Source organism: Oncorhynchus gorbuscha, unplaced genomic scaffold (genome assembly GCF_021184085.1).
Source record: "Oncorhynchus gorbuscha isolate QuinsamMale2020 ecotype Even-year unplaced genomic scaffold, OgorEven_v1.0 Un_scaffold_697, whole genome shotgun sequence".
Taxonomy (NCBI): domain Eukaryota; kingdom Metazoa; phylum Chordata; class Actinopteri; order Salmoniformes; family Salmonidae; genus Oncorhynchus; species Oncorhynchus gorbuscha.
The window spans coordinates 62696-86797 of NW_025745771.1; the positions used below are offsets into that span (position 1 = coordinate 62696).

The 24102-nt window shown below is 40.9% G+C and overlaps 1 protein-coding gene across 2 annotated transcripts; it reads right to left on the reverse strand.

Moving 5' to 3' along the window:
• Positions 1-143: 143 nt before the first annotated feature.
• On the reverse strand, positions 144-23878 carry LOC124019854 (troponin I, fast skeletal muscle-like). Of its 2 annotated transcripts, XM_046335290.1 has the most exons (9): positions 23857-23878; positions 23441-23530; positions 6913-6957; positions 4416-4449; positions 4107-4143; positions 3366-3494; positions 2508-2597; positions 888-1064; positions 144-506 (listed from the first exon to the last, which is right to left on the reverse strand). In XM_046335290.1, the coding sequence occupies exons 4-9, from the start codon at positions 4421-4423 to the stop codon at positions 423-425; spliced, it is 525 nt and encodes a 174-aa protein (XP_046191246.1). In that variant the 5' UTR covers positions 4424-4449; positions 6913-6957; positions 23441-23530; positions 23857-23878; the 3' UTR covers positions 144-422. The 2 variants fall into 2 exon arrangements, with proteins under 2 accessions (XP_046191246.1, XP_046191245.1); XM_046335289.1 differs by lacking the exon at positions 6913-6957 and having other exon boundaries at positions 23857-23868.
• Positions 23879-24102: the final 224 nt, after the last annotated feature.

Sequence of the window (24102 nt, forward strand, 5' to 3'; positions counted from 1 at the left end):
CAGTAGGGACTCTATAAATCACACAAAAACAGTTTCTATTAGCTGACCAGGGTTTATTTGATGACAATTAGTATAAATATTGCACAATATATATATATTTTATATATATATATTATATATATATTTTTTTTTTTGGGGGGGGGGGTCACGTAACTGTTTTTGTGTTTCGTGTGAAACAAAAGACTAGATATCCAATTTGGGGACAAACGGAACTTTTTGTTTCTACTCCTTAGTAGTCTCAAACTACTTCCTGTCTGGAACTCCAGGAACATCTACTCCTTATGAGTCTCAAACTACTTCCTGTCTGGAACTCCAGTAACATCTACTCCTTATGAGTCTCAAACTATTTCCTGTCTGGAACTCCAGTAACATCTACTCCTTATGAGTCTCAAACTACTTCCTGTCTGGATCTCCAGTAACATCTACTCCTTATGAGTCTCAAACATCTTCTTCCTGTCTGATTTGTCTTCGATGTTCTTACGCCAGTCTCCCACAGCATCTTTGTCCTGAGGGGGGGGGGGGGGGGGGAATGGCAGAATAAGTACATGAGTGAAAATGTATTTGAAATATATGACACTTGGTGTGGGCAGTGTTAGCATGATTCACATTGGAGTGTTGGGTTGAACAGGCGTACAGTTGTTGCTGCTTAGAGGCCTATACAGGGAGACATTGTCTTTGAAATTTTGGACTAATGATATGACATTTGGTGTCAGAAGTGGGATCCTGTAGAACAGCTACAGAACAGACACATGCATGGACGAGGCTTACAAATAAAACTATCACATTATTTACACAGTAAATAAGTCACGTTACAGTCATATAGTAACATTATTAAGCTAAACTATACTATAATTACAGTATGTTCTTATGTCCAGAACAACACCCACCTCTTCCTTGACCTCCTTCTTGACTTGCTTCAGGTTGGCCCTCAGGTCCATGGACACCTTGTGTTTGGAGCCCAGCAGAGCCTGGAGCATAGCATCAGCAGACATGCGGACTTTCTTCAGGACGGGCTTCCTGAACTTACCATTCAGTTCAACTACCTTCATCTTCAAGTCCTCAACCTGTTTGGAATTCAACAGGAAGCACTTATCACACACAGACGATTGACTGCCCGACGCCAAACACCAGTGGAAATACTGTTACCCCCTTGGCTCTAATATTAGTAACAGTGAACTACTGTTACCCCCTTGGCTCTAATATGAGTAGCAGTGAACTACTGTTACCCCCTTGGCTCTAATATGAGTAGCAGTGAACTACTGTTACCCCCTTGGCTCTAATATTAGTAACAGTGAACTACTGTTACCCCCTTGGCTCTAATATGAGTAACAGTGAACTACTGTTACCCCCTTGGCTCTAATATTAGTAACAGTGAACTACTGTTACCCCCTTGGCTCTAATATTAGTAACAGTGAACTACTGTTACCCTCTTGGCTCTAATATTAGTAACAGTGAACTACTGTTACCCCCTTGGCTCTAATATTAGTAACAGTGAACTACTGTTACCCTCTTGGCTCTAATATTAGTAACAGTGAACTACTGTTACCCCTTGGCTCTAATATTAGTAACAGTGAACTACTGTTACCCTCTTGGCTCTAATATTAGTAACAGTGAACTACTGTTACCCCCTTGGCTCTAATATTAGTAACAGTGAACTACTGTTACCCTCTTGGCTCTAATATTAGTAACAGTGAACTACTGTTACCCTCTTGGCTCTAATATTAGTAACAGTGAACTACTGTTACCCCCTTGGCTCTAATATGAGTAACAGTGAACTACTGTTACCCCCTTGGCTCTAATATGAGTAACAGTGAACTACTGTTACCCCCTTGGCTCTAATATGAGTAACAGTGAACTACTGTTACCCCCTTGGCTCTAATATGAGTAACAGTGAACTACTGTTAACCCCTTGGCTCTAATATGAGTGACAGTGAACTACTGTTACCCCCTTGGCTCTAATATGAGTAACAGTGAACTACTGTTAACCCCTTGGCTCTAATATGAGTAACAGTGAACTACTGTTACCCCCTTGGCTCTAATATGAGTAACAGTGAACTACTGTTAACCCCTTGGCTCTAATATGAGTAGCAGTGAACTACTGTTACCCCCTTGGCTCTAATATTAGTAACAGTGAACTACTGTTACCCCCTTGGCTCTAATATTAGTAACAGTGAACTACTGTTACCCCCTTGGCTCTAATATTAGTAACAGTGAACTACTGTTACCCCCTTGGCTCTAATATGAGTAACAGTGAACTACTGTTACCCCCTTGGCTCTAATATGAGTAACAGTGAACTACTGTTAACCCCTTGGCTCTGATATGAGTAACAGTGAACTACTGTTACCCCCTTGGCTCTAATATGAGTAACAGTGAACTACTGTTAACCCCTTGGCTCTAATATGAGTAACAGTGAACTACTGTTACCCCCTTGGCTCTAATATGAGTAACAGTGAACTACTGTTACCCCCTTGGCTCTAATATGAGTAGCAGTGGTAGAACTCCTCACCTCCTTCTCAGACTTGGTCACCTTGGTTGACATGTCGTATCTCTCCTCATCAACCCTCTCGATCTTCTGATGGAGCTTCTTGCACAAGTCCTGAAGAGAGACATACAGAGAGACATAGAGAGAAAGAGAGGCATAGAGAGAGAGAAAGAGAGGCATAGAGAGAGAGAAAGAGAGGCATAGAGAGAGAGAAAGAGAGGCATAGAGAGAGAGAAAGAGAGGCATAGAGAGAGAGAAAGAGAGGCATAGAGAGACATACAGAGAGACATAGAGAGAGAGCAAGAGAGACAGAGATAAAGTCATAGTTTTATGACCCTATACGAAGGAATACACAGCAAACTAAGTATCAGAGAGTGAGAGAGAGAGAGAGAGGGAGAGAGAGAGAGAGAGAGAGAGAGAGAGAGAGAGAGAGAGAGAGAGAGAGAGAGAGAGAGAGAGAGAGAGAGAGAGAGAGAGAGAGAGAGATTGAGAGAGAGAGAGATTGGGAGAGAGAGAGAGATTGAGAAAGAGAGAGTTTGAGAAAGAGAAAGAGATTGAGAGAGAGAGAGATTGAGAGAGAGAGAGATTGGGAGAGAGAGAGAGAGAGATTGAGGAAGAGAGAGAGATTGAGAAAGAGAAAGAGATTGAGAAAGAGAGAAAGAGAGAAAGAGAGATTGAGAAAGAGAGAAAGAGAAAGAGAGATTGAGAAAGAGAGAAAGAGAAAGAGATTGAGAAAGAGAAAGAGAGAAAGAGAGATTGAGAAAGAGAGAAAGAGAAAGTGAGAAAGAGAGAAAGAGAGATTGAGAAAGAGAAAGAGAGAAAGAGAGAGATTGAGAAAGAGAAAGAGAGAAAGAGAAAGAGGGGTTGGCGCTAATAGCTTACCGTGAGCTCTGCCATGCATACCAAGAACTCAGGGGCAGGGCAGTTCTCCTTCATGTACCTGGCCTTCTCTGCCTCAGCCTCGACCGCCTCAGCCTCGAGCAAGCCGGCAGCGATCTGGAGCATCAAGCTCTGTACGGGGGAGGGGACAAATCACATCGCATTACAGAGTTCAGTGGCCACATCTGCTTGTCTAAGGGGTTGTCTATATCAATACTGTATTCATATCACATAACTTGAAGGTCTGTAGATCTACAGAGCTTCAGGTGAAGTGTTACGAGTGATGTAGAACTGTAAGGGTTGGTTTCTACTCCATTGATCAAACGAGCTCCTGCTGACCAAGAAGTCGACAAGGTCTACTACAGGGTGGGGGCTAACACTGTCTGGATCACATAACATTTACCCCTGAATACGACTACAATGTAAAGTCAGCATTAAAATCAGTCTGTGACGTCAAGCAGGTTGTTCTCTGTGTGGAACAGGAACATGTTCAAACTGAAACCTGGGAAACGTTATAGAACATGAAGGTCTTTATAGAACATGAGGGTCTTTATAGAACATGAAGGTCTTTATAGAACAGTAGGTCTTTATAGAACATGAAGGTCTTTATAGAACAGCAGGTCTTTATAGAACATGAAGGTCTTTATAGAACAGTAGGTCTTTATAGAACAGAAGGGTCTTTATAGAACATGAGGATGTATTAGCTGTATATAAAACCCTTCTGGAATGAATGGTGCTCCTTACCTTCAGGTAGTTCCTACGGCTCGCTGTCATCTTTTTACTGATTGGATAAAGCAGATCAGGGTCATTTAAGGGAAATATACAAGGTGAAGCCACAGAGACAGGTACGTGACGATTAAACAATTTTAGGAATTCATGCTATTACATTACGGTAGGAAAAATTACAACACTATTGGGAATCATCATAGCATAGTATTACTCAGTTGTAATGCCTGGTTTTCTATGTGGAAAACATGTTCACAGACAGAATACAGTAGATGAATACAGTATAGTGTAGTATATTTTTCTGTAAACTGAAAAACGTAAACTTACTCAGACATTTTGGCCTGTTGTTTTGTTTTACTTCCTGTGTCAAGAGATGAACAAACAGGAAACAGTTTATTCATTTTGAGCTGTTGTTATTTTATGTAATTTGGTGGTGGTGGTGGGGGGGTGGGGGTCGGGGTGGGGTGGGGTAGAAACCAAAGATTTCAAGGTTGACCCAATGCAAGTCATGCGCAATTGCATATCAAAAAGAAATGCAACAGACATTAGATAATGAATGGTCAATAACTTGATCAATAATTGTCTTGGATCAGTTTAGCCAAATGTAACACAGCAGTCCAACATCAACATCAACATCATAATTCCTGCTGGTTAAAGAGGGAGGGGTTGTTTCCTCTTGAATGAATGTCTTTGAATCTGTACAAATATAACCCGTCCCAAGGTTGATAGCAAATCAACAAGACTCTCATTTCCTGAAATCTCTGGTCACACAGGAGTCCATAAGGATTATGGCACCAAAACAGGTCCTTTCACAAACTACCACTGACATTCTCAAAATGCATGTTCAGAATGTAGGAAAATACCCAATTGGATTTTCCTTTGTATATAGTTGAATCTCAACAAATCTATGGGAATAACATCAAACAATCCATAAGCCGTTTGAAGTAAACTGTGAAACTACAACACAAATTCAAGTTTACAATTATAAGCCATATTGTGATTATCCACCTCTACCATGCCAAAGCTATATCTCTAAACAAACTTCAGTCCTTTTTTACAGAGCTTATAAACGAGCAACTGGGCAAATAGAGCCACAAGAGCCTTTAATTAACACCACATTCACTCTGAACTACAGAGAAAACAACAGCTGAAAATCAGGCCTTGGATGTATCTCTTCCAACACTTGTCTGTCTAAAACACACAGACAAACACCTGTGAATATCCGAATGCCTCAACCCACGTTGCCTCTTGAGAAAAATAAAGTTATCTTCTATTCTATTCTAAAAAGCAGTCTAAATTATCAGAGCTCACACACCACACACAATCTGGTCCAAAAGTCACATCTAATCCCACATGGGACGGACCACATGCAATCTGGTCCAAAAGTCACATCTAATCCCACATGGGATGGACCACATGCAATCTGGTCCAAAAGTCACATCTAATCCCACATGGGACGGACCACATGCAATCTGGTCCAAAAGTCACATCTAATCCCACATGGGACGGACCACATGCAATCTGGTCCAAAAGTCACATCTAATCCCACATGGGACGGACCACATGCAATCTGGTCCAAAAGTCACATCTAATCCCACATGGGACGGACCACATGCAATCTGGTCCAAAAGTCACATCTAATCCCACATGGGACGGACCACATGCAATCTGGTCCAAAAGTCACATCTAATCCCACATGGGACGGACCACATGCAATCTGGTCCAAAAGTCACATCTATTCCCACATGGGACGGACCACATGCAATCTGGTCCAAAAGTCACATCTAATCCCACATGGGACGGACCACATGCAATCTGGTCCAAAAGTCACATCTATTCCCACATGGGACGGACCACATGCAATCTGGTCCAAAAGTCACATCTATTCCCACATGGGACGGACCACATGCAATCTGGTCCAAAAGTCACATCTAATCCCACATGGGACGGACCACATGCAATCTGGTCCAAAAGTCACATCTAATCCCACATGGGACGGACCACACCCAATCTGGTCCAAAAGTCACATCTATTCCCACATGGGACGGACCACATGCAATCTGGTCCAAAAGTCACATCTATTCCCACATGGGACGGACCACACCCAATCTGGTCCAAAAGTCACATCTATTCCCACATGGGACGGACCACATGCAATCTGGTCCAAAAGTCACATCTAATCCCACATGGGACGGACCACACCCAATCTGGTCCAAAAGTCACATCTAATCCCACATGGGACGGACCACATGCAATCTGGTCCAAAAGTCACATCTAATCCCACATGGGACGGACCACATGCAATCTGGTCCAAAAGTCACATCTAATCCCACATGGGACGGACCACATGCAATCTGGTCCAAAAGTCACATCTAATCCCACATGGGACGGACCACATGCAATCTGGTCCAAAAGTCACATCTAATCCCACATGGGACGGACCACATGCAATCTGGTCCAAAAGTCACATCTAATCCCACATGGGACGGACCACATGCAATCTGGTCCAAAAGTCACATCTAATCCCACATGGGACGGACCACATGCAATCTGGTCCAAAAGTCACATCTAATCCCACATGGGACGGACCACATGCAATCTGGTCCAAAAGTCACATCTAATCCCACATGGGACGGACCACATGCAATCTGGTCCAAAAGTCACATCTAATCCCACATGGGACGGACCACATGCAATCTGGTCCAAAAGTCACATCTATTCCCACATGGGACGGACCACATGCAATCTGGTACCAATAGATGAATACATGAATATACAACACATTCGTTACAGACGGAGCAGAGAGGAAAGAAGAACATCTCACCTATAAACCCAGTGAAGGTACAAATAAATGATGTGGGGATGAGAGCTACAGGCAAGACAGAGACAGGAACAGATTTGGAAGGTATATACTCTGTTTCCTGAAAGCTCAGCAGAAAGCAAAAGGGCAAGGTTCTCTTTATGGGAGTGGGGCCAGGCCAGGCAGGGCCAATGGGGCAGTTAGTTCCTGAAATACCTCCGCATTCGTAAATCATCTGCCATCAACGTTTCTGCTACATTTTTAGTTCAAATATTCCTGACATTAGACTTGTTATGAAATAATCCTGATTTTAGATGTGATTTAAAATAATCCTGATTTTAGATGTGATTTAAAATACTCCTGATTTTAGATGTGATTTAAAATAATCCTGATTTTAGATGTGATTTAAAATAATCCTGATTTTAGATGTGATTTAAAGTAATCCTGATTTTAGATGTGATTTAAAATAATCCTGATTTTAGATGTGATTTAAAATAATCCTGATTTTAGATGTGATTTAAAATAATCCTGATTTTAGATGTGATTTAAAATAATCCTGATTTTAGATGTGATTTAAAATAATCCTGATTTTAGATGTGATTTAAAGTAATCCTGATTTTAGATGTGATTTAAAATATTCCTGATTTTAGATTTGACTTAATCCTGATTTTTGGTGAAGGGAGGACCCACTCTGTGTTACCTCATAACTCGGTGTTACCTCATAACTCTGCGTTACCTCATAACTCTGAATGTGTTTGAAATCTATCAAGCTCTCAAGTTACTGCTACTGGATAAATTAGACAATGACTCCGGTTGGTTTCATGTCTGTTATATAGGACTCAGGAACAATCAGCAGGTCACTTGATTAGTTTGTAAAGTGACTCCCTGTCAATTGATTGAATTAGACACTTCCAATTAATTCATAACTCTGTGTGATTGGTCAAATGTATTATTAAATTGGTCATTGGTAAACTATAAAGATAGTATTGTCAGAGAGTGTCTTGACTGGCAGACTGGCTGTGACAAGAAGAGAAGACGAGGGTAAGAAAGAGAAGGACCCTCTGAACTGTCATGACCCAGAGGTCACACACATGGTGTGATCAATTACCCAACCAACGTGTCAGCCTCCAGTACCCACCCACAGAGTCAGCCTCCAGTACCCACCCACAGAGTCAGCCTCCAGTACCCACCCACAGAGTCAGCCTCCAGTACCCACCCACAGAGTCAGCCTCCAGTACCCACCCACAGAGTCAGTCTCCAGTACCCACCCACAGAGTCAGCCTCCAGTACCCACCCACAGAGTCAGCCTCCAGTACCCACCCACAGAGTCATTCTCCAGTACCCACCCACAGAGTCAGCCTCCAGTACCCACCCACAGAGTCAGTCTCCAGTACCCACCCACAGAGTCAGCCTCCAGTACCCACCCACAGAGTCAGTCTCCAGTACCCACCCACAGAGTCAGCCTCCAGTACCCACCCACAGAGTCAGTCTCCAGTACCCACCCACAGAGTCAGTCTCCAGTACCCACCCACAGAGTCAGTCTCCAGTACCCACCCACAGAGTCAGCCTCCAGTACCCACTCACAGAGTCAGCCTCCAGTACCCACCCACAGAGTCAGTCTCCAGTACCCACCCACAGAGTCAGTCTCCAGTACCCACCCACAGAGTCAGTCTCCAGTACCCACCCACAGAGTCAGCCTCCAGTACCCACCCACAGAGTCAGCCTCCAGTACCCACCCACAGAGTCAGCCTCCAAGATCTAACCATCATGTCAGCCTCCCCTAACCCCAGTTTACAACCACCATGTCAGCCTCCTCCTAACTCCAGTATCCAACCACCATGTCAGCCTCCTAACCCCAGTATCCAACCACCATATCAGCCTCCTAACACCAGTATCCAACCACCATGTCAGCCTCCTCCTAACCCCAGTATCCAACCACCATGTCAGCCTCCTGCTAACCCCAGTATCCAACCACCATGTCAGCCTCCTCCTAACACCAGTATCCAACCACCATGTCAGCCTCCTAACCCCAGTATCCAACCACCATGTCAGCCTCCTAACCCCAGTATCCAACCACCATGTCAGCCTCCTAACCCCAGTATCCAACCACCATGTCAGCCTCCTCCTAACCCCAGTATCCAACCACCATGTCAGCCTCCTAACCCCAGTATCCAACCACCATGTCAGCCTCCTAACCCCAGTATCCAACCACCATGTCAGCCTCCTCCTAACCCCAGTATCCAACCATCATGTCAGCATCCTCCTAACCTCAGTATCCAACCACTGTGTCAGCCTCCAGTACCAACCACCATGTCAGCCTCCTCCTAACCCCAGTATCCAACCACCATGTCAGCCTCCTCCTAACCCCAGTACCCAACCACCATGTCAGCCTCCTCCTAACCCCAGTATCCAACCATCATGTCAGCCACCTCCTAACCCCAGCACCCAACCATCATGTCAACCTCCTCCTAACCCCAGTACCCAACCACCATGTCAGCCTCCTCCTAACCCCAGTATCCAACCATCATGTCAGCCTCCTCCTAACCCCAGTACCCAACCACCATGTCAGCCTCCTCCTAACCCCAGTATCCAACCATCATGTCAGCCACCTCCTAACCCCAGTACCCAACCATCATGTCAACCTCCTCCTAACCCCAGTATCCAACCACCATGTCAGCCACCTCCTAACCCCAGTACCCAACCATCATGTCAACCTCCTCCTAACCCCAGTACCCAACCATCATGTCAGCCTCCTCCTAACCCCAGTATCCAACCACCGTGTCAGCCTCCTAACCCCAGTATCCAACCACCATGTCAGCCTCCTAACCCCAGTACCCAACCATCATGTCAGCCTCCTCCTAACCCCAGTATCCAACCACCGTGTCAGCCTCCTAACTCCAGTATCCAACCACCATGTCAGCCTCCTAACCCCAGTACCCAACCATCATGTCAGCCTCCTCCTAACCCCAGTATCCAACCACCATGTCAGCCTCCTCCTAACCCCAGTATCCAACCACCATGTCAGCCTCCAGTACCCAACCATCATGTCAGCCTCCTCTTAACCCCAGTATCCAACCACCGTGTCAGCCTCCTAACTCCAGTATCCAACCACCGTATCAGCCTCCTAACTCCAGTATCCAACCACCATGTCAGCCTCCTAACCCCAGTATCCAACCACCATGTCAGCCTCCTCCTAACTCCAATATCCAACCACCATGTCAGCCTCCTCCGAACCCCATCATCCAACCACCATGTCAGCCTCCTCCTAACCCCAGTACCCAACCACCATGTCAGCCTCCTAACCTCAGTATCCAACCACCATGTCAGCCTCCTAACCCCAGTATCCAACCACCATGTCAGCCTCCTCCTAACCCCAGTATCCAACCATCATGTCAGCCTCCTCCTAACCCCAGTATCCAACCACCATGTCAGCCTCCTCCTAACCCCAGTATCCAACCACCATGTCAGCCTCCTAACCCCAGTATCCAACCACCATGTCAGCATCCTCCTAACCTCAGTATCCAACCACTGTGTCAGCCTCCAGTACCAACCACCATGTCAGCCTCCTCCTAACCCCAGTATCCAACCACCATGTCAGCCTCCTCCTAACCCCAGTACCCAACCACCATGTCAGCCTCCTCCTAACCCCAGTATCCAACCACCATGTCAGCCTCCTCCTAACCCCAGTATCCAACCATCATGTCAACCTCCTCCTAACCCCAGTACCCAACCACCATGTCAGCCTCCTCCTAACCCCAGTATCCAACCACCATGTCAGCCTCCTCCTAACCCCAGTATCCAACCACCATGTCAGCCTCCTCCTAACCCCAGTATCCAACCACCATATCAGCCTCCTCCTAACCTCAGTATCCAACCATCATGTCAGCCTCCTAACCCCAGTATCCAACCATCATGTCAGCCTCCTCCTGACCCCAGCACCCAACCACCATGTCAGCCTCCTCCTAACCCCAGTATCCAACCATCATGTCAACCTCCTCCTAACCCCAGTATCCAACCACCATGTCAGCCTCCTAACCCCAGTATCCAACCACCATGTCAGCCTCCTAACCCCAGTACCCAACCATCATGTCAGCCTCCTCCTAACCCCAGTATCAAACTACCATCATTTCTCAAGCCATCCAATGTTTTCTTACTGAAACAAACATTTGTTTCAAATTCAAAGGAAAGTTTACCTAAAATTTAGTTTAGATCAAATTAGATGAAGATTTTCAGTAAATAAAACAGTCATGTTATAACCCCTTCGAACATCATTACAATACTGTAGTACAACAATCCTTCCCCAGCTATGTGTGGCTGACATTAATGACTTATATAGGCGGATATAACTGACATATATAGGCTGATCTGACTGACATATATAGGCTGATCTGACATATATAGGCTGATCTGACTGACATATATAGGCTGATCTGACTGACATATATAGGCTGATCTGACATATATAGGCTGATCTGACTGACATATATAGGCTGATCTGACATATATAGGCTGATCTGACTGACATATATAGGCTGATCTGACTGACATATATAGGCTGATCTGACTGACATATATAGGCTGATCTGACTGACATATATAGGCTGATATAACTGACATATATAGGCTGATCTGACTGACATATATAGGCTGATATAACTGACATATATAGGCTGATATAACAGACATATATAGGCTGATCTGACTGACATATATAGGCTGATATAACTGACTTATATAGGCTGATATAACAGACATATATAGGCTGATATAACTAACATATATAGGCTGATATAACTGACTTATATAGGCTGATATAACTGACATATATAGGCTGATATAACTGACATATATAGGCTGATCTGACTGACATATATAGGCTGATATAACTGACTTATATATGCTGATATAACAGACATATATAGGCTGATATAACTGACATATATAGGCTGATATAACTGACATATATAGGCTGACATAACTGACTTATATAGGCTGACATAACTGACTTATATAGGCTGATATAACAGACATATATAGGCTGATATAACTAACATATATAGGCTGATCTGACTGACATATATAGGCTGATCTGACTGACATATATAGGCTGATCTGACTGACATATATAGGCTGATATAACAGACATATATAGGCTGATATAACAGACATATATAGGCTGATCTGACTGACATATATAGGCTGATCTGACTGACATATATAGGCTGATATAACTGACATATATAGGCTGATATAACAGACATATATAGGCTGATATAACAGACATATATAGGCTGATACAACAGACATATATAGGCTGATCTAACAGACATATATAGGCTGATCTGACTGACATATATAGGCTGATCTGACTGACATATATAGGCTGATATAACTGACATATATAGGCTGATATAACAGACATATATAGGCTGATATAACAGACATATATAGGCTGATATAACAGACATATATAGGCTGATATAACTGACATATATAGGCTGATATAACAGACATATATAGGCTGATATAACAGACATATATAGGCTGATATAACTGACATATATAGGCTGATATAACTGACATATATAGGCTGATCTGACATATATAGGCTGATCTGACTGACATATATCGGCTGATATAACTGACTTATATAGGCTGATCTGACTGACATATATAGGCTGATCTGACTGACATATATAGGCTGATCTGACATATATTGGCTGATATAACTGACTTATATAGGCTGATATAACTGATTTATATAGGCTGATATAACTGACTTATATAGGCTGACATAACAGACATATATAGGCTGATATAACTGACTTATATAGGCTGATCTGACTGACATATATAGGCTGATATAACTGACTTATATAGGCTGATCTGACTGACATATATAGGCTGACATAACTGACATATATAGGCTGATCTGACTGACATATATAGGCTGACATAACTGACTTATATAGGCTGATATAACTGACATATATAGGCTGACATAACAGACATATATAGGCTGATATAACTGACATATATAGGCTGATCTGACATATATAGGCTGACATAACAGACATATATAGGCTGACATAACTGACATATATAGGCTGATCTGACATATATAGGCTGACATAACTGACATATAGGCTGATCTGACATATATAGGCTGACATAACTGACATATAAGGCTGATCTGACATATATAGGCTGACATAACTGACATATATAGGCTGATCTGACTGACATATATAGGCTGATCTGACTGACATATATAAGCTGACATAACTGACATATATAGGCTGATCTGACATATATAGGCTGATCTGACTGACATATATAGGCTGATCTGACTGACATATGTAGGCTGACATATCTGACATATGTAGGCTGATCTGACATATATAGGCTGATATAACTGACATATATAGGCTGATCTGACTGACATATGTAGGCTGACATAACTGACATATGTAGGCTGATCTGACTGACATATGTAGGCTGACATAACTGACATATATAGGCTGATATAACTGACATATATAGGCTGATCTGACTGACATATATAGGCTGATCTGACTGACATATATAGACTGATCTGACTGACATATATAGGCTGACATAACTGACATATACAGGCTGATCTGACTGACATATATAGGCTGACATAACTGACATATATAGGCTGATCTGACTGACATATATAGGCTGATATAACTGGCATATATAGGCTGATCTAACTGACATATATAGGCTGATCTGACTGACATATATAGGCTGATATAACTGACATATATAGGCTGATCTGACTGACATATATAGGCTGATATAACTGACATATATAGGCTGATCTGACTGACATATATAGGCTGATCTAACTGACATATATAGGCTGACATAACTGACATATATAGGCTGATCTGACTGACATTTATAGGCTGACATAACTGACATATATAGGCTGATCTGACTGACATATATAGGCTGACATAACTGACATATATAGGCTGATCTGACTGACATATATAGGCTGATCTGACTGACATATATAGGCTGATCTGACTGACATATATAGGCTGATCTGACTGACATATATAGGCTGATCTGACTGACATATATAGGCTGATCTAACTGACATATATAGGCTGACATAACTGACATATATAGGCTGATCTGACTGACATATACAGGCTGATCTGACTGACATATATATAGGCTGATCTGACTGACATTTATAGGCTGATCTGACTGACATATATAGGCTGATCTGACATATATAGGCTGATCTGACTGACATATATAGGCTGATCTGACTGACATATATAGGCTGATCTGACTGACATATATAGGCTGATCTGACTGACATATATAGGCTGATCTGACTGACATATATAGGCTGATCTGACTGACATATATAGGCTGATCTGACATATATAGGCTGATCTGACTGACATATATAGGCTGATCTGACTGACATATATAGGCTGATCTGACTGACATATATAGGCTGATCTGACTGACATATATAGGCTGACATAACTGACATATACAGGCTGATCTGACTGACATATATAGGCTGACATAACTGACATATATAGGCTGATCTGATTGACATATATAGGCTGATATAACTGGCATATATAGGCTGATCTAACTGACATATATAGGCTGATCTGACTGACATATATAGGCTGATATAACTGACATATATAGGCTGATCTGACTGACATATATAGGCTGATATAACTGACATATATAGGCTGATCTGACTGACATATATAGGCTGATCTAACTGACATATATAGGCTGACATAACTGACATATATAGGCTGATCTGACTGACATATATAGGCTGACATAACTGACATATATAGGCTGATCTGACTGACATATATAGGCTGACATAACTGACATATATAGGCTGATCTGACTGACATATATAGGCTGATCTGACTGACATATATAGGCTGATCTGACTGACATATATAGGCTGATCTGACTGACATATATAGGCTGATCTGACTGACATATATAGGCTGATCTAACTGACATATATAGGCTGACATAACTGACATATATAGGCTGATCTGACTGACATATACAGGCTGATCTGACTGATATAGGCTGATCTGACTGACATTTATAGGCTGATCTGACTGACATATATAGGCTGATCTGACTGACATATATAGGCTGATATAACTGACATATATAGGCTGATATAACTGACATATATAGGCTGATCTGACTGACATATAGAGGCTGATCTGACTGACATATATAGGCTGATCTGACTGACATATATAGGCTGATCTGACATATATAGGCTGATCTGACTGACATATATAGGCTGATCTGACTGACATATATATATAGGCTGACATAACTGACATATATAGGCTGACATAACTGACATATATAGGCTGATATAACTGACATATATAGGCTGATATAACTGACATATATAGGCTGATCTGACTGACATATATAGGCTGATCTGACTGACATATATAGGCTGATCTGACTGACATATATAGGCTGATCTGACTGACATATATAGGCTGATCTGACTGACATATATATATAGGCTGACATAACTGACATATATAGGCTGACATAACTGACATATATAGGCTGATATAACTGACATATATAGGCTGATATAACTGACATATATAGGCTGATCTGACTGACATATATAGGCTGATCTGACTGACATATATAGGCTGATCTGACTGACATATATAGGCTGATCTGACTGACATATATAGGCTGATCTGACTGACATATATAGGCTGATCTGACTGACATATATAGGCTGATCTGACATATATAGGCTGATCTGACTGACATATATAGGCTGATCTGACTGACATATATAGGCTGATCTGACTGACATATATAGGCTGATATAACTGACATATATAGGCTGATCTGACTGACATATAGAGGCTGATCTGACTGACATATAGAGGCTGATCTGACTGACATATATAGTCTGATCTGACTGACATATATAGGCTGATCTGACTGACATATATAGGCTGATCTGACTGACATATATAGGCTGATCTGACTGACATATATAGGCTGATCTGACTGACATATATAGGCTGATCTGACTGACATCTATAGGCTGATCTGACTGACATATATAGGCTGATATAACTGACATATATAGGCTGATCTGACATATATAGGCTGATCTGACTGACATATATAGGCTGATCTGACTGACATATATAGGCTGATCTGACTGACATATATAGGCTGACATAACTGACATATATAGGCTGATCTGACTGACATATATAGGCTGATCTGACTGACATATATAGGCTGATCTGACTGACATATATAGGCTGATCTGACTGACATATATAGGCTGATCTGACTGACATATATAGGCTGATCTGACATATATAGGCTGATCTGACTGACATATATAGGCTGATCTGACTGACATATATAGGCTGACACAACTGACCTAAATCAGGAGGTTTGCGTATGCTGATATTAACTATGGGTAGTAGGAAGTTACAGCATCATTTTTAGTCACAATAAATGTGATGTCACCACACTCCACACCCACCCACCTCTACACTCCTCCCTTCTTCTCTCCCTCTTCTCCTCCCTTCTCTCCTAGTTCTCCTCCCTCCTCTCCCTGTTCTCCTCCCTCCTCTCCTAGTTCTCCTCCCTCCTCTCCTAGTTCTCCTCCCTCCTCTCCTAGTTCTCCTCCCTCCTCTCCTAGTTCTCCTCCCTCCTCTCCTAGTCCTCCTCCCTCATTCTCTCCTAGTTCTCCTCCCTCCTCTCCTATTTCTCCTCCCTCCTCTCCTAGTTCTCCTCCCTCCTCTATCTGCTTCAGTTGGCTCTCAGATCCAGAGTCCAGACAAGTCACACCACATTGTGTTCACCACTTGCTCCTCAGCTATTAGTCTTCTTCAACATCTTCAACCTCAAGCTAACCTGTAAAGAGGAAGAGAAAGTACTGATTGGATATCAAAGTAGTCATGATAGTATTTAGTCATTGGAAATGTACTATATAGGTAATATTGACTTATCTAAAAAAAACATGTTTTTATTGTTGAATAATACATTTTACATCAATTATTTTGTAAGAAAAAGTAGGATCTGATTGTCTTGGTGTAACGGTGAAAACTGTCTTTCTCTGTTTAACCTAATGACTCCTTAGATGCAGACCAATAGGACCTGGTCTATGGTTCACTGTGTTCTCAAACATCATATTATGTTGAGTCATAGAAACTTCTGGTAACATCTGGTACTGTTATACATCTGGTAACATCTGGTACTGTTATATATCTGGCAACATCTGGTACTGTTATACATCTGGTACTGTTATATATCTGGCAACATCTGGTACTGTTATACATCTGGTAACATCTGGTACTGTTATATATCTGGCAACATCTGGTACTGTTATACATCTGGTAACATCTGGTACTGTTATATATCTGGCAACATCTGGTACTGTTATACATCTGGTACTGTTATATATCTGGCAACATCTGGTACTGTTATACATCTGGTAACATCTGGTACTGTTATATATCTGGCAACATCTGGTACTGTTATACATCTGGTAACATCTGGTACTGTTATATATCTGGCAACATCTGGTACTGTTATACATCTGGCAAAATCTGGTACTGTTATACATCTGGCAACATCTGGTACTGTTATACATCTGGTAACATCTGGTACTGTTATACATCTGCCAACATCTGGTACTGTTATACATCTGGTAACATCTGGTACTGTTATACATCTGGCAACATCTGGTACTGTTATACATCTGGCAACATCTGGTACTGTTATACATCTGGCAACATCTGGTACTGTTATACATCTGGTAACATCTGGTACTGTTATATATCTGGTAACATCTGGTACTGTTATATATCTGGTAACATTTGGTACTGTTATACATCTGGTAACATCTGGTACTGTTATACATCTGGCAACATCTGGTACTGTTATACATCTGGTACTGTTATACATCTGGTACTGTTATACATCTGGTAACATCTGGTAATGTTATACATCTGGCAACATCTGGTACTGTTATACATCTGGTAACATCTGGTACCGTTATTCAGAGATTACCACCTGAACTCTAAACTATTCCATGCTGGCATCATCAATTCAATAAAATAATCCCCAAAAATCAGAATTCCATAATGTGGTTTGGGATTATGTCCACCTCATTCCTGATAGAAAGCTTCCCTTTGACTACAACATATTTCAGAGCAAACATAGGTACGGTGATGGTATAACAGCTGTGGGAAATTCAATTATCTCTTGTAGCAGAAAGCCATATACACAAAATAAATCATGTTTTTTTTCAGCAAATCATTTATTTTCAGAAATTGAATTGGAACAAAATTATAGATTGTTTTGATTACACACATTAACACCTGTTTACAACAGCCCGAGAGAGATGGAACTACCTCTTAGATATCATTACAATTCATTAACACCGGTTTACAACAGTCCTAGAGAGATGGAACTACCTCTTAGATATCATTACAATTCATTAACACCTGTTTACAACAGTCCTAGAGAGATGGAACTACCTCTTAGATATCATTACAATTCATTAACACCTGTTTACAACAGTCCTAGAGAGATGGAACTACCTCTTAGATATCATTACAATTCATTAACACCGGTTTACAACAGTCCTAGAGAGATGGAACTACCTCTTAGATATCATTACAATTCATTAACACCGGTTTACAACAGTCCTAGAGAGATGGAACTACCTCTTAGATATCATTACAATTCATTAACACCTGTTTACAACAGTCCTATAGAGATGGAACTACCTCTTAGATATCATTACAATTCATTAACACCTGTTTACAACAGTCCTAGAGAGATGGAACTACCTCTTAGATATCATTACAATTCATTAACACCTGTTTACAACAGTCCTAGAGAGATGGAACTACCTCTTAGATATCATTACAATTCATTAACACCTGTTTACAACAGTCCTAGAGAGATGGAACTACCTCTTAGATATCATTACAATTCATTAACACCTGTTTACAACAGTCCTATAGAGATGGAACTACCTCTTAGATAGCATTACAATTCATTAACACCTGTTTACAACAGTCCTAGAGAGATGGAACTACCTCTTAGATATCATTACAATTCATTAACACCTGCCACAACAGTCCTAGAGAGATGGAACTACCTCTTAGATAGCATTACAATTCATTAACACCTGTTTACAACAGTCCTAGAGAGATGGAACTACCTCTTAGATATCATTACAATTCATTAACACCTGTTTACAACAGTCCTAGAGAGATGGAACTACCTCTTAGATATCATTACAATTCATTAACACCTGTTTACAACAGTCCTATAGAGATGGAACTACCTCTTAGATAGCATTACAATTCATTAACACCTGTTTACAACAGTCCTAGAGAGATGGAACTACCTCTTAGATATCATTACAATTCATTAACACCTGTTTACAACAGTCCTAGTGAGATGGAACTACCTCTTAGATGAATTTAGCCAGAGACGAAAAACAAACAAACACGCAAACGAGTCAAAACTGGATAACTTCGTAACCAAAGGCAGAAGGTTGTTCAAGCTGTCTCTAACATCTCCCTGTCTGGAACTCCAGTAACATCTACTCCTTATGAGTCTCTAACATCTCCCTGTCTGGAACTCCAGTAACATCTACTCCTTATGAGTCTCAAACTACTTCCTGTCTGGATCTCCAGTAACATCTACTCCTTATGAGTCTCTAACATCTCCCTGTCTGGAACTCCAGTAACATCTACTCCTTATGAGTCTCAAACTACTTCCTGTCTGGATCTCCAGTAACATCTACTCCTTATGAGTCTCTAACATCTCCCTGTCTGGAACTCCAGTAACATCTACTCCTTATGAGTCTCAAACTACTTCCTGTCTGGAACTCCAGTAACATCTACTCCTTATGAGTCTCAAACTACTTCCTGTCTGGATCTCCAGTAACATCTACTCCTTAGTAGTCTCAAACATCTTCTTCCTGTCTGATTTGTCTTCGATGTTCTTACGCCAGTCACCCACAGATTCTTTGTCCTGAGGTGGGAAGAGAAGCAGATCAAATATATTAGTCTACATTTTGTTGTGTTGGATCCATGTATGTTTGTTTCTATGTGCATCTGAGTAATACAACAATTAATCCCAAATAAAAAAACAACGACTCAGAATCATCCACATTAGAGTGCTGCGGTGAAATACAGTGTTTACACTATAGCAGTAGTTTCACCACTTCTTAATGTATCAGATTACACTCACATTATTTGTAATATAACATTTGGTGTCAGCAGTGGGATCCTCTTGAACTCTCATACAACGAACTCAACTGATATTAAGTTATAGTATTTGTAAGCAAATCTACCTCTTCCTTGACCTCCTTCTTGACTTGCTTCAGGTTGGCCCTCAGGTCCATGGACACCTTGTGTTTGGAGCCCAGCAGAGCCTGGAGCATAGCATCAGCAGACATGCGGACTTTCTTCAGGACGGGCTTCTTGAACTTGCCCTTCAGGTCCTGTACTTTAATCTGCAGATCCTCAATCTGAACAGAGAGAGACAGAGACAGAGACAAAGAGACAGAGAGAGATACAGAGAGAGAGAGAGAGAGAGAGAGAGAGAGAGAGAGAGAGAGAGAGAGAGAGAGAGAGAGAGAGAGAGAGAGAGAGAGAGAGAGAGAGAGAGAGAGAGACAGAGAGAGAGAGACAGAGAGAGAGAGAGAGACAGAGATAGAGACAGAGAGACAGAGAGAGAGACAGACAGAGAGACAGAGAGAGAGACAGACTAAACACACTATACGCACACCACATATCAGATATAACCCCACCTCTTTATCATTACAGATCAGATATAACCCCACCTCTTTATCATTACAGATCAGATATAACCCCACCTCTTTATCATTACAGATCAGATATAACTCCACCTCTTTATCATTACAGATCAGATATAACCCCACCTCTTTATCAATACAGATCAGATATAACCCCACCTCTTTACCAGTATATCAGATATAACCCCACCTCTTTATCATTACAGATCAGATATAACCAAACCTCTTTACCAGTATATCAGATATAACCCCACCTCTTTATCATTACAGATCAGATATAACCCCACCTCTTTATCATTACATTATATCAGATATAACCCCACCTCTTTATCAATACAGATCAGATATAACCCCACCTCTTTATCATTACAGATCAGATATAACCCCACCTCTTTATCATTACATTATATCAGATATAACCCCACCTCTTTATCAATACATTATATCAGATATAACCCCACCTCTTTATCATTACATTATATCAGATATAACCCCACCTCTTTACCATTACAGATCAGATATAACCCCACCTCTTTATCAATACAGATCAGATATAACCCCACCTCTTTATCATTACAGATCAGATATAACTCCACCTCTTTATCATTACAGATCAGATATAACCCCACCTCTTTATCATTACAGATCAGATATAACCCCACCTCTTTATCATTACAGATCAGATATAACCCCACCTCTTTATCATTACAGATCAGATATAACCCCACCTCTTTATCATTACAGATCAGATATAACCCCACCTCTTTATCATTACAGATCAGATATAACCCCACCTCTTTATCATTACAGATCAGATATAACCCCACCTCTTTATCATTACAGATCAGATATAACCCCACCTCTTTATCATTACAGATCAGATATAACCCCACCTCTTTATCATTACAGATCAGATATAACCCCACCTCTTTATCATTACAGATCAGATATAACCCCACCTCTTTATCATTACAGATCAGATATAACCCCACCTCTTTATCATTACAGATCAGTTATAACCCCACCTCTTTATCATTACAGATCAGATATAACCCCACCTCTTTATCATTACAGATCAGATATAACCCCACCTCTTTATCATTACAGATCAGATATAACCCCACCTCTTTATCATTACAGATCAGATATAAACAAACCTCTTTACCAGTATATCAGATATAACCCCACCTCTTTATCATTACAGATCAGATATAACCCCACCTCTTTATCAATACATTATATCAGATATAACCCCATCTCTTTATCAATACAGATCAGATATAACCCCACCTCTTTATCAATACAGATCAGATATAACCCCACCTCTTTATCAATACAGATCAGATATAACCCCACCTCTTTATCAATACAGATCAGATATAACCCCACCTCTTTATTAATACAGATCAGATATAACCCCACCTCTTTATCATTACAGATCAGATATAACCCCACCTCTTTATCATTACAGATCAGATATAACCCCACCTCTTTATCATTTACAGATCAGATATAACCCCACCTCTTTAGCAATACAGTATATCAGATATAACCCCACCTCTTTATCATTACAGATCAGATATAACCCCACCTCTTTATCATTACAGATCAGATATAACCCCACCTCTTTATCATTACATTATATCAGATATAACCCCACCTCTTTATCATTACATTATATCAGATATAACCCCACCTCTTTATCATTACAGATCAGATATAACCCCACCTCTTTATCATTACAGATCAGATATAACCCCACCTCTTTATCATTACATTATATCAGATATAACCCCACCTCTTTATCATTACAGATCAGATATAACCCCACCTCTTTATCATTACATTATATCAGATATAACCCCACCTCTTTATCATTTACAGATCAGATATAACCCCACCTCTTTATCATTACAGATCAGATATAACCCCACCTCTTTATCATTACAGATCAGATATAAACAAACCTCTTTACCAGTATATCAGATATAACCCCACCTCTTTATCATTACAGATCAGATATAACCCCACCTCTTTATCATTACAGATCAGATATAACCCCACCTCTTTATCATTACAGATCAGATATAACCCCACCTCTTTATCATTACAGATCAGATATAACCCCACCTCTTTATCATTACAGATCAGATATAACCCCACCTCTTTATCAATACAGATCAGATATAACCCCACCTCTTTATCATTACAGATCAGATATAACCCCACCTCTTTATCATTACAGATCAGTTATAACCCCACCTCTTTATCAATACAGATCAGATATAACCCCACCTCTTTATCATTACAGATCAGATATAACCCCACCTCTTTATCATTACAGATCAGATATAACCCCACCTCTTTATCATTTACAGATCAGATATAACCCCACCTCTTTAGCAATACAGTATATCAGATATAACCCCACCTCTTTATCATTACAGATCAGATATAACCCCACCTCTTTATCATTACAGATCAGATATAACCCCACCTCTTTATCATTACATTATATCAGATATAACCCCACCTCTTTATCATTACAGATCAGATATAACCCCACCTCTTTATCATTACAGATCAGATATAACCAAACCTCTTTACCAGTATATCAGATATAACCCCACCTCTTTACCAGTATATCAGATATAACCCCACCTCTTTATCACTTTTGCCAACTTTGCTGCCCAGGTCGTATCTCTCCTCATCTATCACATCAATCTTCTGGTGCATCTTCTTACACAGGTCCTGTTCAGAGACAATCACAGTGACTCATAACACGAGACAGACAGCCAATGTGTTACATTACAAATGTTGTTGTTAAATGGGATATTACTAGTGTAAAATGCAATCCAATTGTACTGTTATATTGTGAAAGGAAACGATAACAACTACAACTGGCATTAGCACAGACAGCCCAATTCTGATATTGTTTTTCTACTAATAGGTCTATTGACCAATCACAGCAGGTCTTTTCATATCAAATATTTTCCAGAGCTGATTGGTCAACAGAACAATTAATGAATAAAATGATGAGAATTGGGCTGCCTGTCTCAACGCAGCCGATGTGATACCTGGAGTTCTGCAATGGATCCTGTGAGCTGCAGAGGAGTGATATTTTCGCTCATGTACTGCTTCCTGTCCTCTAAAGACTGGGCTTCCTCTTCCGCTATCAGTTCCTGGGCGATCTGGAGCATCAGGCTCTGGGGGACGGCAACAACACAGAAACCTTCTTTTTTTTACGTATTTGAAAGATGAATTATCTGAAGCATTTTACAGACATTTACATGACATTTATATTTCAATTGGAGTGTTGATCT

Excerpts from the sequence above, each read along its gene's own strand:
- LOC124019854 (XM_046335290.1), bottom strand. Across the intron at positions 3,495-4,106 it reads GCCGTAGGAACTACCTGAAG|AGCTTGATGCTCCAGATCGC; the intron begins GTAAGGAGCACC and ends TCCCCCGTACAG. Across the intron at positions 1,065-2,507 it reads TGACCAAGTCTGAGAAGGAG|GTTGAGGACTTGAAGATGAA; the intron begins GTGAGGAGTTCT and ends AATTCCAAACAG.